Genomic DNA, 13,018 nt, shown 5'->3' on the forward strand with positions numbered 1-13,018 from the left:
GGTTGCCTGACAAGACTACTGAGGCGCGGTGGTGTGACGCATCCTTTGGGTGCTTTGTTTCTGCCTGAGGCAGCGCCCCGTGACTCCCGAGGCTGTCATGTGGAGAGAGAAGGCATCCAACTCTGGTCTCTTGCATGCTTCATCGCATCCCCGTCCAGCCTCTTTTATCTCCTTCTGTCCTTTGCTCTGTTCTAAATACCCTGATACCATCGTTAACCTGATTGTTCTGTCTCTTTTCCCGTGTTAGCCTCTTCTGGGTTGCTACCTTGTTCCCCCTCAATGAGTCCGCTTTCCATGACGAATCGACGACCTTTGACCTGTTCGTGAACGAGCGTTGCCCAGCAAAGGCTGATTCCTTCAACCTTCCTCTGCTCCTCAGCAGAGCACTACTTTTTTTCGTACATCATCACAATCCACCGAGAACAATGCGACCCCCTCGGCTCCTCTTCCTCGCTTTCTGCCTGATCTTCTTCCCGATCTTCCTTATCTTCTACTCCGTCCTCACAACAACACCTCGAGTATCGACACCTAGTTCGTTTGCTGGCCAGACGACAGGTCTACACGCTCTCTTCTCCTTCAACCTTCCCTCCTCGCTCTTTCCTCCCTCCGCCATCATCAGCCTTACAGATGAGAACGCGACGTTTTTCCTAGCCAGACCTGCAGCGTTTGGTCCCCTCCTCCCTACCAAGGGACTCAGCGGGCAATTATGGGTTGCCAGCGGCTTTGGGGAGAGGTCCCCTGAGGCTGGTATGGAGCTAGGCTGCTCAGATATTCCGGGTTGGGAAGAGGGTGACACACACGGGCCAACAGAGAGCCGGGCAGGGAAGCCTAGCCTCGATGCTCAAGACGCTGGCCTTACACAAAGTCAGCGTCATGCTGATTTCCTGCAGAGCGCTGATACTCAGAGTGACGCACATACCGGAGCCCTCCCTCCTTCTACGAACGACGGCACAGACGACCATCTACACCACCCCCTTCGCGAGTCGGCCGTCATCGACCCGAGCACATCTGAAAAGAACAGGGACTCCCCTCAGGTCCGACAGAGTGCGCATGCCGATATCCAATCCCTGCAAGAGAGTGCCGAGATTAGTGGTCGAGTCGTCCTGCTGAGCAGGGGTGGCTGTGGCTTCCTGGAGAAGGTCAAGTGGGCTCAGCGACGAGGGGCAGTCGCGTTGATCGTGGGTGATGATACACGTGGGGGAAATCTGGTTACAATGTACGCTCGAGGCGATACCTCGAACGTGACAATTCCCTCATTGTTTACGTCTTACACAACCGCTCACTTGCTCTCATCCCTTATTCCCCCGCAGGATCGGGGAGATTCTACTGGCGTCGATGGACCTCCAGCATTCGATGATTATGAAAAAGACTCTACAACAGCTATTTCTGCCCGTCCGTCACCGTCCTCTTCCCAAGCCGCCAATGACAGTCCAGCTGCCGAGTCGGAGTCTGGATTTTTCCATACCTTGTTCTCATTGCTAGGGCTAGGCGGTGACGGAGGATCTGGCCGTCAATTGGAAGAAAACAGACGGCCTCCTAGCAGTGGAAATATCGACTGGATTCCAGTGAACCATTGGGACGACCAGGAGAGCGATTTTGACTCTGCGAATTCGGCGGGTACCGATAATAAGAACCGCAAGAGTTCCAAAACCAACACCGGCAGCGCCGAAGGTGATGGTTTCGTCATTGGTGTGCAAGATTGGCGTGACCCGGATCTTGTTCCTGCGAAGAGCAGCGCCGTGGCTGTTCCAACGGAAACCGTTGGGTCGGAGTCTGCTCAGCAAAGTAACGAAAAGGGCACTCAGCCCACTGCATCACTCAAAGGCGGTAGCATCACACCTGGGAGCGGAGAATATCACGCTGTGGAGAAGCCAACCAACTCAGAAGACAACACTCGAAAGGAATCTCGCAGCTCCGCTAGCACTGTATCGGAAGACGCTCCAAGCACTAGGCGCAACTGGTTTTACCGCCACATCATGGGCAAGGGCGACAAGACTGAGCGATCCACAAGCGGCAGAACACAGCAGGCTCGTGATGTGCCAAAGAAGCAAGTCGTCAAAACCAAGGAGCATGACGGTTTATGGGTCACGCTCACGCCGACGAGCATGTCCACCAGCCCCTTTTTCGACACTCTACTTGTCCTTATTGTCAGCCCGCTGCTTACGCTATCTGTTGTCTATGTTCTCCTGCTGCTCCGCTCGCGCATCCGCCGACGCCGCTGGCGAGCACCCAAATCCCTAGTTGAGCGCCTCCCTGTGAGGACGTATCATACAATCCCCACCACATCGTCGTCTTCATCGAGTTCTATGAGATCGTTGAGCCCGGGGCCTGTCTCCCAGACGTCTCCACTTTTGGGGGCGAAGAGCGCGACGGAGCGTGTGCGCTCGCGGCCACAGCAGCAAGAGGCCGAATCCAGGTCATTCGAGTCGAGGAGAGAAAAGACGGGAACATCTACTACGTGGCGTCGGAAGTATACCGGACGGCAAGTTGAGTGTGTTGTTTGCTTGGAGGAATATGTCGACGGGCAAAGCCGAGTGATGAGCCTACCGTGCGGCCATGAGTTCCACGCAGAGTGCATGTAAGTATCAGCCACGCCAAAGGTCTACCGGGTCACGCTAACAAGCACAGTACTCCATGGTTGACGACTCGTCGACGAACCTGTCCAATCTGCAAGGGAGATGTGGTCCGATCCATGTCCCAAAGCCATCACCCGGATCGCGATGCCCCAGAGCTTGAAGGTCGTGCCGCCTCGTCAGCCCCCGTCCCAATCACTGCAATCAGCGAAGACGAAATGTCAGACTTAGAGCGGCACGCATCCACAGATACCGGACTCGAGCAACACGCGACTTCCACCCCACCAAGCTGGCGCAACTTTGCCGCACTCAGCTTTTCGGCCCTCAGCGGCGACACCATCTGGCACCAAGGCAGGCCCGATAACGAACACTAATCTCGCCTCGCACACTACTACTCTACTTTCGGGTTCTGGTTGGATGACCTGCGGCGTCTCTTTTACATGAGCGAATTTTCTATTAGCGATCTGGGCATTGAAGTTGGTTGGCGTTTGACACGAGCCGGTTACCACCAGCTCAGCAGCGGCAGCGGCAGCAGTATTCTGCGTTGTATATCTCGACTGTACTTTCGTTACTCTCATTGAATCTATTCTCTTATCTGGCTGCGTGTGTCATTCTTGTACAAAATGTACCATAAGTGGACTTGCATACAAAATAGTGACGTCACCATAACATCGAAGCTCACCACCTCACCCCCTCCTCTATTTAACCTCTAGCGTAACTCCAACTCATTGACGCCGGACAGCTCAAATATCTTCTACTCCTCTCCACATCTTTCGCGCCTCAGAGCCATTTCAATAAAAATGTCCGACAGAGCTAAAGAGGCCATCCGTGCGGAATCCTCCAATCTCGCCGCAACCGCCCACGACATCGCCTTCTCCGGTGCATACCTTTACCCATTCAGGGTCAGCCTTCCTTGCCCCTCTCAATTACAACCATCAATTATCCCACCACTCTCTCCGAGCCCCAAAATAAGATAATAAACTAACAGTGAAACAGGGCATAATCCACCTCCTCACCCACCCACCCCTCTACACGCCTCTCCTCCGCCGCGCGCTCCAAACCCTCACGCTCGGAATCTCCATAACAACCTCTCTCTTTGTCTTCACCTACCTACCCCAAGTCGCCCTCGTCACCCTCCTCACGGGCCCGCTTGCCTTCCTCTCGCCCCTAACAACCTCGCTGCTAATCCTCACCGAGTCCGCGATCCTCACGAACTTTTTCGCGCGCGGCTGGATCCTCTCCGATGCGCTGATCGACATCTTCGACGCCGTCCTCCTAGACCGCGGGTGTCAGGCTCTCGTTGAGCGTGGGCGTGAGGTCAAGGCTTTGCGCGCGGGGAGCGGGGACGGGGTTATGGCGCGGCTTGGAAAGTTGAGGGTTAAGCCGCGGTTTGTCGGCGAGGGTGGGGTGTCAGGTTGGGTAGAAGGTCTTGTTAGGTCTGTGTTGTTGCTCCCGCTGAACTTTGTTCCTGTCGTGGGCACCGTTGGGTATGTGTATGTTGCCGGGAAGAAGGCCGGGCCCGGGCTGCATGAGAGGTATTTCCAGTTGAGGGGGATGGGGAGTGAGGAAAGGAGGAAGTGGATTGAGGAGAAGAGGGGCGGCTATACTGGGTATGTTATTTCTTTTCTCTTTACTGCTTGACTTGGTTGACGTCGCTAACGTGTGTGTGTGTGTTTGTTTTGGCAGGCTGGGTATGGCGTCTGTGCTGCTTGAGATGGTTCCCTTTGCGTCGATCCTGTTCGAGTTCAGTAATGCTGTTGGCGCGGCGCTGTGGGCGGCTGATTTGGAGAAGGGCAGGGAGTAATCTGTTGGGGAGTATATGAGATGATCTTGGCAAAATGTACACCTCTGTATTGTTGATCTATAATGATATGTCCATGGAATCCGTATCCGTAGTATGCACCCATAAAGGACCCAAACCCATCACTCAGCCCAAACACGGCCACTGTATATACATCACTCACTCAAAGGCCGGAACACACCCCGAACTACACCCCAGCCTCCGAAATGGCAACGGCCTGAGCCTCTCCCCAGACGCCCTCGCCCCCTTCAACCCATTCTCATATGTGCTACAATCCCACCACTCAATCCACTCGGCGCGCGCAATCACGAAGCTCCGGTGACAGATGGAGCACGATCGCCCGCCTGCATTGCGCACGTCGCGCGCTAGCCGTAGGAGACGGAGCATCAGGTTGGGAAAACCTGGTGTGTCGTCTTCGGGGATGAGGTCTGTGTCGGAGGGGGAGGTGGATTTGCCGAATGCTAGGAGGGCGACTTCGCGGAGGGAGGGGACGCGGGAAGGGGGTTGTGGTTGTGTTTGCGCTGTGGATAAGGAGTGGGAGTGCGAGTTAGGGTTGGGGCCTGAAGGGGTATCTGGGAGGGGGAAGCCTTCCATATCGTAGAGGGTGATTGGGCCTGTTGCGACGTGGATAGGTGCCCAGGCTTCTTCTGGTGGTGGGCCGGTGTATTCACAGCTTCGCATCCCGTCTTGCGTCTCTGTTTCCGTTTCTGTCCCTGTGGGCAGATGCCACTGCGAGATCTGCGACTCCTCGATCTGGAGGAGCGGGTTAGGTCGCACAGTAAGCTGCTTCAGATCTCCCTTCTTTATCAGCCAAAGGAGCTCCCAGGGAAGGAACTGCAAGCGGTTCACAGAGAGGTTGAGTTCCTGGAGTTTGGTGAGTCTGCGAATAGCCGGTGGAACTTCGGTGAGTTTGTTATTGCGCAGACTGAGCACGCGCAGCGCGTCGAGCTCGAAGAGCTCGCTTGTCAGGCATAGGAGTCCGTTGCCGGCTAGGAAGAGTCGGAGGAAGGGCTGCAGCGAGCTGTAGACCTCTTCTGTGATTGGGGCTTCTTTGATCGGGGGCAGCTTGGTGAGGTGCTGGAGTGGCCGGAGGAGGCCCAATGGGAGGCCGCGGAGGTTGCCATTGCTTCGAGTTGTTAGTGTCATCCAGGCATCAGAAGAGAATTGAGAGGCATACCTAAGGTCAATACTATCCTCCCCCCTCTCCAAGCAATCATTCACAATTGCCCGCGCAACCTGATGCTCTTTCGACTCCTCCTCGACCTTTTTCGCGAACCCCATGCGAGTGCCCGCAGACACCATTCCACTGCCATTCCCATTCCCAGTGACATGAACATTATCACCTTCTCCCTGTCGCACATCTTCCTCCACTGAGCCCCCGAGCAACTCCTCCCCCCACCTATCCCCTTCACTCGCAAAAACCGATCCGGACTCATCACTCCCCATCCACACACCACTATCCACTAGCCTCTTATCCTTGAACTCCGCCCTCTTCCGCTTCATCTTCCTCCCATGCGCGTTTCCATATCCGTATCCATATCCCTGCGCCTCCACCCCCTCACGCACATCAGGAGGCGCAACCTCCCCCCACCACGTCCCGCGATACCTTCTCTTCCGCGACCCAGTCCCCGATCCCGATCCCGATGCAGGGGCATGGTAATTCTCTAGCCCCGAAGCCGGGATATCGTCGCTGGAGAAAAGCGCGGGGTCGCTGGAGGGTTGGCTTGATTGGTCGTCGAAGCGCGAGGAGAGGCGGTAGGTTTTTGCGAGGGAGGGACGGTGCGCGCGAGGTTTGCTGCTGCTGGTGCCGCTGTTGTTGTTGGTTGTGGTGGTTGACGTGCTTGAGGTTGGGGAGCGGTGCCGGATGCGGAGGGGTGGGGGGAGAGGGGGGTCGCTGTCCATTGTGGCTTTGCGTAGTATCTTCGAATGATATGGTAAAAGGGTGAGAAGCTAGATAAAATGCAAAAACTGCTTTTGTCCGTTTGATGCGAGAGAGGTCAAGACGCGTGGTGGGGAGTCGAGTCAATAACTCGGAGGAGGCACGCGATCGGTCGCATCAGCGCAGCGCGGAGTGATGACGCGCGAAGGAATGCTAAAGATCAGATAAGCGCAAACAAGACTCTTGCTTGAGGAGAATGGAACAAGAATTTCGTCCGTCGGAACTCGAGTGACCGAGTCGCCAGACCTTCGCGACGGCGAGTTTGGATTTTTCCCAAAACAGACGCGTCTTGTCCACTCCGAAGTCGGTGCGCCAATCACATCATCGTCGCCTTCTCCAGTACATCCACCTCGACTGTGGACTTTCGAGTCTCCATCAAGATCAAAGTTATCAATCATGATTCATGGACCATGATCGTCGTTCAGCCTTACGATGTATAATTTTCCAAGGTGACTGCGGCGAACTGGTCGAGATCGCAAGGTGGACACTACTTATGCATACATTTGAATTATGCTGTACCAGCGCTGACTGCAATGAATTCGGATATAGAGTCGACCTATATACAACCGCCATGTACAACACAGCTCATAGAATCCTGGCCGAATCTCACCCAGCGGGTCGCCAATCAGAAACGATAAGAAGTAGATAAATACGGTAAGCACCATAAACTCATAAATAATCGTGAATAGGGGGTATAGAATCCATAACACCTGACCGTCCCACTTTTCTGCCTCGATCGCAGTCGAGAGCCAAGGGAACGGCGACAGAAAGGTAAAAGTTATAAGTTGAAAAAAAGGGTCACAGAAGGTAATGAAAATAGAGACAAGAAGAGAAGGTAAAGTCAACGTCAAATATGATCGTTTGTGATCAGCTGCCCCTCCGTGCGCCGCGAATAATGACACTGCGCAGACGCCATTGAGCCATTGCCGGAGTATTCGTGGTTCGCGGCGTTTATAGCGCACCGAGGAAGAGGGCCAGAGCACCTCCTGCAAGAGCAACGGGCATGTTGCCCTCGAAACCAGCCGCCATATTGGTGTGCTCGGGCTCTTCGGGGGTGTTGGTCACGGTGGCAGTGGCAGTCTCGGTCGAGATAGGAACCTGAGTGCTGCTGGAGATAGGGTGGCTTGTAGGAATGACGTGGCTCGAGGACGAGGGAGTCGCGGTGGGAGACACAGCGTTGACGCGGATCAGAGTGCGCGTAATGGTAGTGGTCAAAGTTGAAGTGAGGATTTCTTCAGCACCGACAAGCTGGGTCGCGCCCAGGAAGAGGACGGTAGAGACGATAGCGCTGAGCTTCATTTTGAGGGATGCGGTGTGCGAGATTGGTTTGGAGGATAGAAAAGGGTTCTTGAAGGATGGATTTTGGTTGCGCCTGGACGGATTGAGAAGCGCAAGGGGGTGAGGTGTGTCGGCTGACGGTGAACGAGTGACGGTCAATCGATTGAAGAGACTGGAGACGCAAATGAGTGAGCGAGTCGCAGTCGGTGGACGAGAACGGTAGAGGTAAAGAGCGTAGAGGGAGCGCAGCTCGTGGCCAGATGGATGGGGAAGGAAAGGGAAAAGGAGCAGAAGCGACGGCCGGGGCAGGCGTTGGACTAAATACGAGAGGGTCAACAAAGAGGGCCAAACACGAGAATGGGGAATGTCTGGAAGATTGCTGGCCCAATAACAAGCGCCCGCGCAAGGGGTTCGTGTCCCGGCCGAAATTGCACGATCGGCGGCTTGCTGCCATTGGGTTCAGGGACTGAGAATGGGCGAAAGAATGCGTTGGCCCCCGCGGGCTAATTCGCTACGCCCCCTGGCGAGGCTCCTCTCTTGGTTGCTGCTAGCGGTGTTAGCTTCGGGTTCCTGGATGTTGGGCTTGATCATCTTTCGTCAGGAACGAAAATTCTTGCTCCATCTGACTCAGATTCAAAGATCGAAGGTCTAGAGCCTAACAGAATGAAAGAGTTTTCATTCTCATCTGTTGTTCTATTCTGATTCTAAGGAAAGCGCCTGCTTGTCGCCCCCATTGTCTCGGAGGGTTTCATCACCTCATAGCTCATTCAACGGCGGCTACAATCAAGTGGCCCCTGTCGCAGATTCAGGGGACAATGGGGATGTGGCCATGAGCGCTCGAGTTCCACGGTTAATTCTTTGTGTTCATCTTACGATGTACTCCGTCAATAGTGGCCGGCCTACCGAACTCTCAGCAATAATCTCACTAATTTCCTCTAATTAACTCGTTACAAGCGAGACCCTGGTCTGTATCGGGATTACCCAGATGAGCGGAGTTTGATGGCGTGATCGACAGTAACCTCGTTTTATTACTGTATGACCCGGACCTCCGATCCTGCATCGCAGAGTCGCAGCAAATCGTTCTGCTCGCTTCAAGACACTTCATGTGCCAACTCCTTGCAGACGACAAATCCTCCGACAGCAAAGTGACATCATGGCCTGAGAGAGCACATTTTCTACCTGTCACCTCATCCTGAGCCACGCAACCAGCGGTCATTTGAAAGAGGACTCGTATTTGTGTGATGCAGCCCTAGCCAAGCCCTGCAGCGGCTGCAGTGCTGCACCAGTGCCAGTCGAGCGAGTGGATTGGGGGCCAGCGAGACGCCGTCAGATCTCGCCAAGTCAGGCCAACTCATTCGCCATCGAAGATTCGAGGCTTCGACTGCCACTTGTCGGGCAGTAAGTGCTACCAATCGCAACCATCTCGCATCACTTGCTGGAAGGCAACCCTGTCAGTGTTGATGAAATCTCTTCCACACGTGATTGCTGCATGGCAAGAATCGGCAACAGGCCTGGCTGCACTCCATGTGCGACGGCCAGCTGGATGCGTGGGATTGCGGCCAGTGCTTGCCGGATTCCCAACCTGTTACCGATGGTCTCCAGCTTTCCAATGACCCAACTACGGAGGGTGTCCGATACCCCAGTTGCACTTGCGGCTATCATCAAAGGATATATTGTCATGAAGAATCCTCTTAAAAGAGTGCGGTTATCGTTCAAGCCCTGGCTTGCAATTCCAGCGCAGATGTCAGTTGCCAGCTGGCTAATCACCCTCAGGGACTGCTCTTTCTGCTCTGTCCATTCGGGGCTCGGCTCTTCCAGCTTGCCAATGTATACCAGGATCAGCTCATTGACCAGCAGGCGGCCTAGGTAGTAATGGTTCAGCACTCGAGGGGCCCAAGCGTTCTGGTAAACGTGATATTGGCCCCAAAATGTCCCAGGCATGTCTGCAGCCTCTTTGATGGTAACAGACCAGTCTTTTGGAACTCGGTCCCTCCAGGTCCCGAGCTCGGTCTCCAGATTTACTGCCTCTCGTAAGACCCCCTCCTCTGCGCTTACTGCTTGGCCATGCGGAAGGCTGGCGCACAGACGAACAAACTTGACAAAGATATCCATCAACTCGAACGCCGCCCAAACCTCATTGGTAGGTGATGCAATCTGTTGTGGAGACCAGCCTTCCAGTTCCCGGGGAAAAGAGCCTCCAGTCTGCAAGTAATTGAGGACAACGGAAAAGTAAAACCACAGCTCTCCTTGGTTGTTGAATTGCTTTGTTTGTGGAAAGGGGAACCGCTTCATGATCATATGAACACCAGCTATATGGGCCGTCCCTTGGGACGTTCCAAAGGACAGTGCGTCTGGCCGTGCATCCACCATCTATCATCATCAGCCATCACACCATTCGCCAAACTCGACTCTGTGATACTGACCTCAAAGATTGCAAGCATAAGGATCAACCTCAACACGCTTCCTACAGTAGCGTAGGACAGATTTGGAATTGTCCGACGAACTTCGTTCAAAGTGAGTCCATACCGCTGGCGAGCCTGAGAAAGCAGCTCGGGATCCCGAATCACGTTGGACACCGCCGCCAGGCCGATAGAGATGACGGAATTGCGGAGGGAGGCATCGACCTCGACCTCTTCGAAGAGAGACTTTGGGTACTTGTGTGCGAAGCTTCCATCGAAAAAGGGAGCAGAGGAAAAGTTGTGGACGAAGAAAAGCAAGCCGTGGGTATCAATATCCCGAGGTGTTAAGGACATGGGCCGTCCGAGGACCGGGATAGGTATGAGGCCTCGAGTGTTGAGCAGAGAGACCTTGGCCTCGACCAACGACAGACTATCCTCTGACACTGAGCTTGTCTCCGACCCTAGGCTGGGAGTCTGTTCTTTCACGGCGATTTGACCTTTGGCAGCCTTCACCTTTCGAATGATACGCTCATTTTCATTTCGAAACACCAGCGACTTCTCGTCTCGGTAGCCCGCACACTCTTTGCCGGCCCTCTTGCATTGGGAGCATGCAGGTCTGGCCTTGTCGCACTGATCATGGACGCTTAGCTTAGAGCTCAACTCGGTGCCAGGGACTCAAGGAGTCAAACACACCCTCCGTCGGGGAAATTCAACTCACTTTGATACGCCTCTGCCGACAGCGGAGACAGTTTGGGCTGGGCCGACCGCAGAACGTCATTGTGGACAACGCCTTTAAAGCTGCTATTGAGCTAGGTTCCTTACGCGCACGTCCGGGCAAAAGTCAAACGACATTAAAGGAGGTGGAGGAGCCCATGATTGCTCAGCCACTCTGGCAACCCTGTAGACACGTACTCGCGCTATCCCCGATAAGGCCACCATATCGTCCCACCTAGCCAATGAGCAACGTTGATGCCTCGTTGCGCTCAGGTGGATTACAGCTCCACGCTTGCAAGGCTGGTGCCATCTTCTCGACCAAGACATACTCTGTGTTAAATGGCGCGACAAGGCGCCCCTCCCAAGAAGGAGTGGCTATGTTTTGTCTTGCGCCCTCTTGGTAGACACCGATTCACTTGCCGCAAGCATTTACTTGTCCGCTAGCAACGATACTAAGGCTAGCGGTAGCGCTTCCATCTATGGGGGCTGAAACACCAAGTATAAAGGATCCATATCGCCGCGAGCTAGATCACATTTCGGTCTCAACACTTTCAACGCCCTTTCTGCATCCATCAAAGTCAAGATGCTTGCCCGTCGAGTCGACCGCGAATCATACTACAACTACGACCCCTCGGTGGGCGCTGCCATTGTCTTTGCGGTTTTATATGGAGTTGCCTTCGTCGGGACCGTTGTACAATGGATTCGCTTTAGGCCGGTGGTCTGGCTCGTTATGGTGATTTCTGCAGCTAGTATGTACATTTCCTTCCATCTCAACTCCATCTAGTACTAACCCTGGAAACAGTGGAAGCAGTCGGCTACATCGCTCGCTGCATATCGACCCGCGACGTGTCCGCCCGCACAGTCTACGTCCTCCAGTTCGCGCTCCTAATCCTCGCCCCGGTCCTCATGGCCGGTGCCCTCTACGTCCTCTTCGGCCGCATCATCTTCCTCGTCGTGCCGAAAGAGCAACGCACCTTCAAGATCTGCTGGGTACCTCCACGCTGGGTTACGCCCATCTTCGTCGGCTTCGACATCTTCGCGCTCTTCCTGCAACTTGTCGGTGCAGTCATGATCACATCGGGCAATGGAAGCAGCCAAGATGACATCGACACCTTTAACCGCGGCCGCAATCTGGCGCTTGCGGGTGTCATTGTCCAGATCGTCGCGTTTGGGATCTTCACGATTGCCGCCGTGCGGTTCAATTTTACCTCGAAGAGATTTGCGTCCGGGGCGCCGGAGCCGCTCTATGGGGCTGATGAGTTTGCCATGGCCGTGCAGGATAAGCCGAGGAAGGCGAACTGGCCTGTATTGCTGCGTGTCGTGAACATTTCGACTGCTATGATTCTTGTAGGTCGACCTTTCTCATCCTCATCCTCCTCTCACTTTAGCTCTCGCTTTAGCTCTCCCTATACCTCCCACTAATGCTCTCTTGGTCATTCAGATCCGATCCATCTTCCGCATGGTCGAATTCACAGAAGGCCACGGCGGCTACATCAACAACCACGAGTGGCCCTTCTACGTCTTCGACGCCGTCCCGATCTTCCCTGTTGTTGCGCTCTTCGTCTGGTGGCATCCGAGCGAATACCTTCCGTACCTGGGCTTCCGCCTGCCGAAGCATGCGCGGTAGATTACCGTGTGTAATATCTCACCATTGATACCCTACGTTGTGATGTAGTTAGGAGGTGGAACCCATTCGGATTAGCGTTGATACAGGAGGATGCTATTATGTGTTTTGTAATGTGTTTCATCTAGAGGTCAGGCTGGGTCTTGTCATTTATAGGATCTTGTTGGTTGTTCAGCGGGGTTTTCTTCTGCTGTCGATATTGACACTGCTTGTTTCTCCTCCCAATGCTCATCTGTCCTATAGCGACTTGTGTTACATATTTTTATCAAGCTTGCCATCTTTCTGGTTCCATGGAGCTACGTGCGCAGAGCGAACAATCTCATCTTCTTCCTGGTTGATCCATTAACTAAATAAATACTTGGACCCCTGGACTCCATCTTCATCCCTATAAACCTAAACCTATGAATCCCATAAATCATCTAATCAACAACACAACCGAAGCGCCCGCCTTCGCCAACATCAGCCCTGAGAGTCCTCGATCTGCATCGGGTCTTATACCGAGGCTCATGAATGTTTGAGCCAAGTTTCATTTGGAGTGCCGAAGGACAGCCGCGAGAGTTTCTCGATTTACTCACCTTATCTTATGGGTTGCTCGGTCGGAGTTGAAACGAGTGTTGCGTTAGTGTGAGATAGAGCGGTGCTAGTCGGTCGGCTACACGAACCACCTACCTAATTATGATGTAGCTGGGT

General features: G+C 54.1%; 6 protein-coding genes across 6 annotated transcripts; 3 read left to right on the forward strand and 3 right to left on the reverse strand.

Moving 5' to 3' along the window:
* Positions 1-8: 8 nt before the first annotated feature.
* BJX68DRAFT_235124 (PA and RING finger domain protein) lies at positions 9-3,257 on the forward strand. The gene is made up of 2 exons (XM_071039845.1): positions 9-2,578; positions 2,629-3,257. The coding sequence occupies exons 1-2, from the start codon at positions 426-428 to the stop codon at positions 2,945-2,947; spliced, it is 2,472 nt and encodes an 823-aa protein (XP_070900248.1). The 5' UTR covers positions 9-425; the 3' UTR covers positions 2,948-3,257.
* A 34-nt stretch (positions 3,258-3,291) lies between these two features.
* Positions 3,292-4,462, forward strand: BJX68DRAFT_235127 (uncharacterized protein). The gene is made up of 3 exons (XM_071039846.1): positions 3,292-3,475; positions 3,570-4,183; positions 4,260-4,462. The coding sequence occupies exons 1-3, from the start codon at positions 3,374-3,376 to the stop codon at positions 4,375-4,377; spliced, it is 834 nt and encodes a 277-aa protein (XP_070900249.1). The 5' UTR covers positions 3,292-3,373; the 3' UTR covers positions 4,378-4,462.
* A 71-nt stretch (positions 4,463-4,533) lies between these two features.
* On the reverse strand, positions 4,534-6,276 carry BJX68DRAFT_254594 (leucine-rich repeat domain-containing protein; the record flags this gene model as incomplete). Its single annotated transcript, XM_071042903.1, has 2 exons — positions 4,534-5,500; positions 5,552-6,276. 2 exons carry the CDS (start codon positions 6,274-6,276, stop codon positions 4,534-4,536), a joined length of 1,692 nt encoding a protein of 563 aa, XP_070900250.1.
* A 507-nt stretch (positions 6,277-6,783) lies between these two features.
* On the reverse strand, positions 6,784-7,926 carry BJX68DRAFT_235130 (uncharacterized protein). The gene has a single exon (XM_071039847.1). It carries the CDS (start codon positions 7,610-7,612, stop codon positions 7,265-7,267), a length of 348 nt encoding a protein of 115 aa, XP_070900251.1. The 5' UTR covers positions 7,613-7,926; the 3' UTR covers positions 6,784-7,264.
* Positions 7,927-9,019: 1,093 nt separating this feature from the next.
* BJX68DRAFT_265769 (Zn(II)2Cys6 transcription factor domain-containing protein) lies at positions 9,020-10,768 on the reverse strand (the record flags this gene model as incomplete). Its single annotated transcript, XM_071045319.1, has 3 exons — positions 9,020-9,961; positions 10,015-10,620; positions 10,709-10,768. 3 exons carry the CDS (start codon positions 10,766-10,768, stop codon positions 9,020-9,022), a joined length of 1,608 nt encoding a protein of 535 aa, XP_070900252.1.
* A 43-nt stretch (positions 10,769-10,811) lies between these two features.
* BJX68DRAFT_235135 (RTA1 domain-containing protein) lies at positions 10,812-12,666 on the forward strand. Its single transcript, XM_071039848.1, has 3 exons — positions 10,812-11,453; positions 11,507-12,051; positions 12,146-12,666. The coding sequence occupies exons 1-3, from the start codon at positions 11,288-11,290 to the stop codon at positions 12,329-12,331; spliced, it is 897 nt and encodes a 298-aa protein (XP_070900253.1). The 5' UTR covers positions 10,812-11,287; the 3' UTR covers positions 12,332-12,666.
* Positions 12,667-13,018: the final 352 nt, after the last annotated feature.

The sequence above is a fragment of the Aspergillus pseudodeflectus genome (assembly GCF_044049435.1).
Source record: "Aspergillus pseudodeflectus strain CBS 756.74 chromosome Unknown BJX68scaffold_16, whole genome shotgun sequence".
NCBI classification, from domain to species: Eukaryota; Fungi; Ascomycota; class Eurotiomycetes; order Eurotiales; family Aspergillaceae; genus Aspergillus; species Aspergillus pseudodeflectus.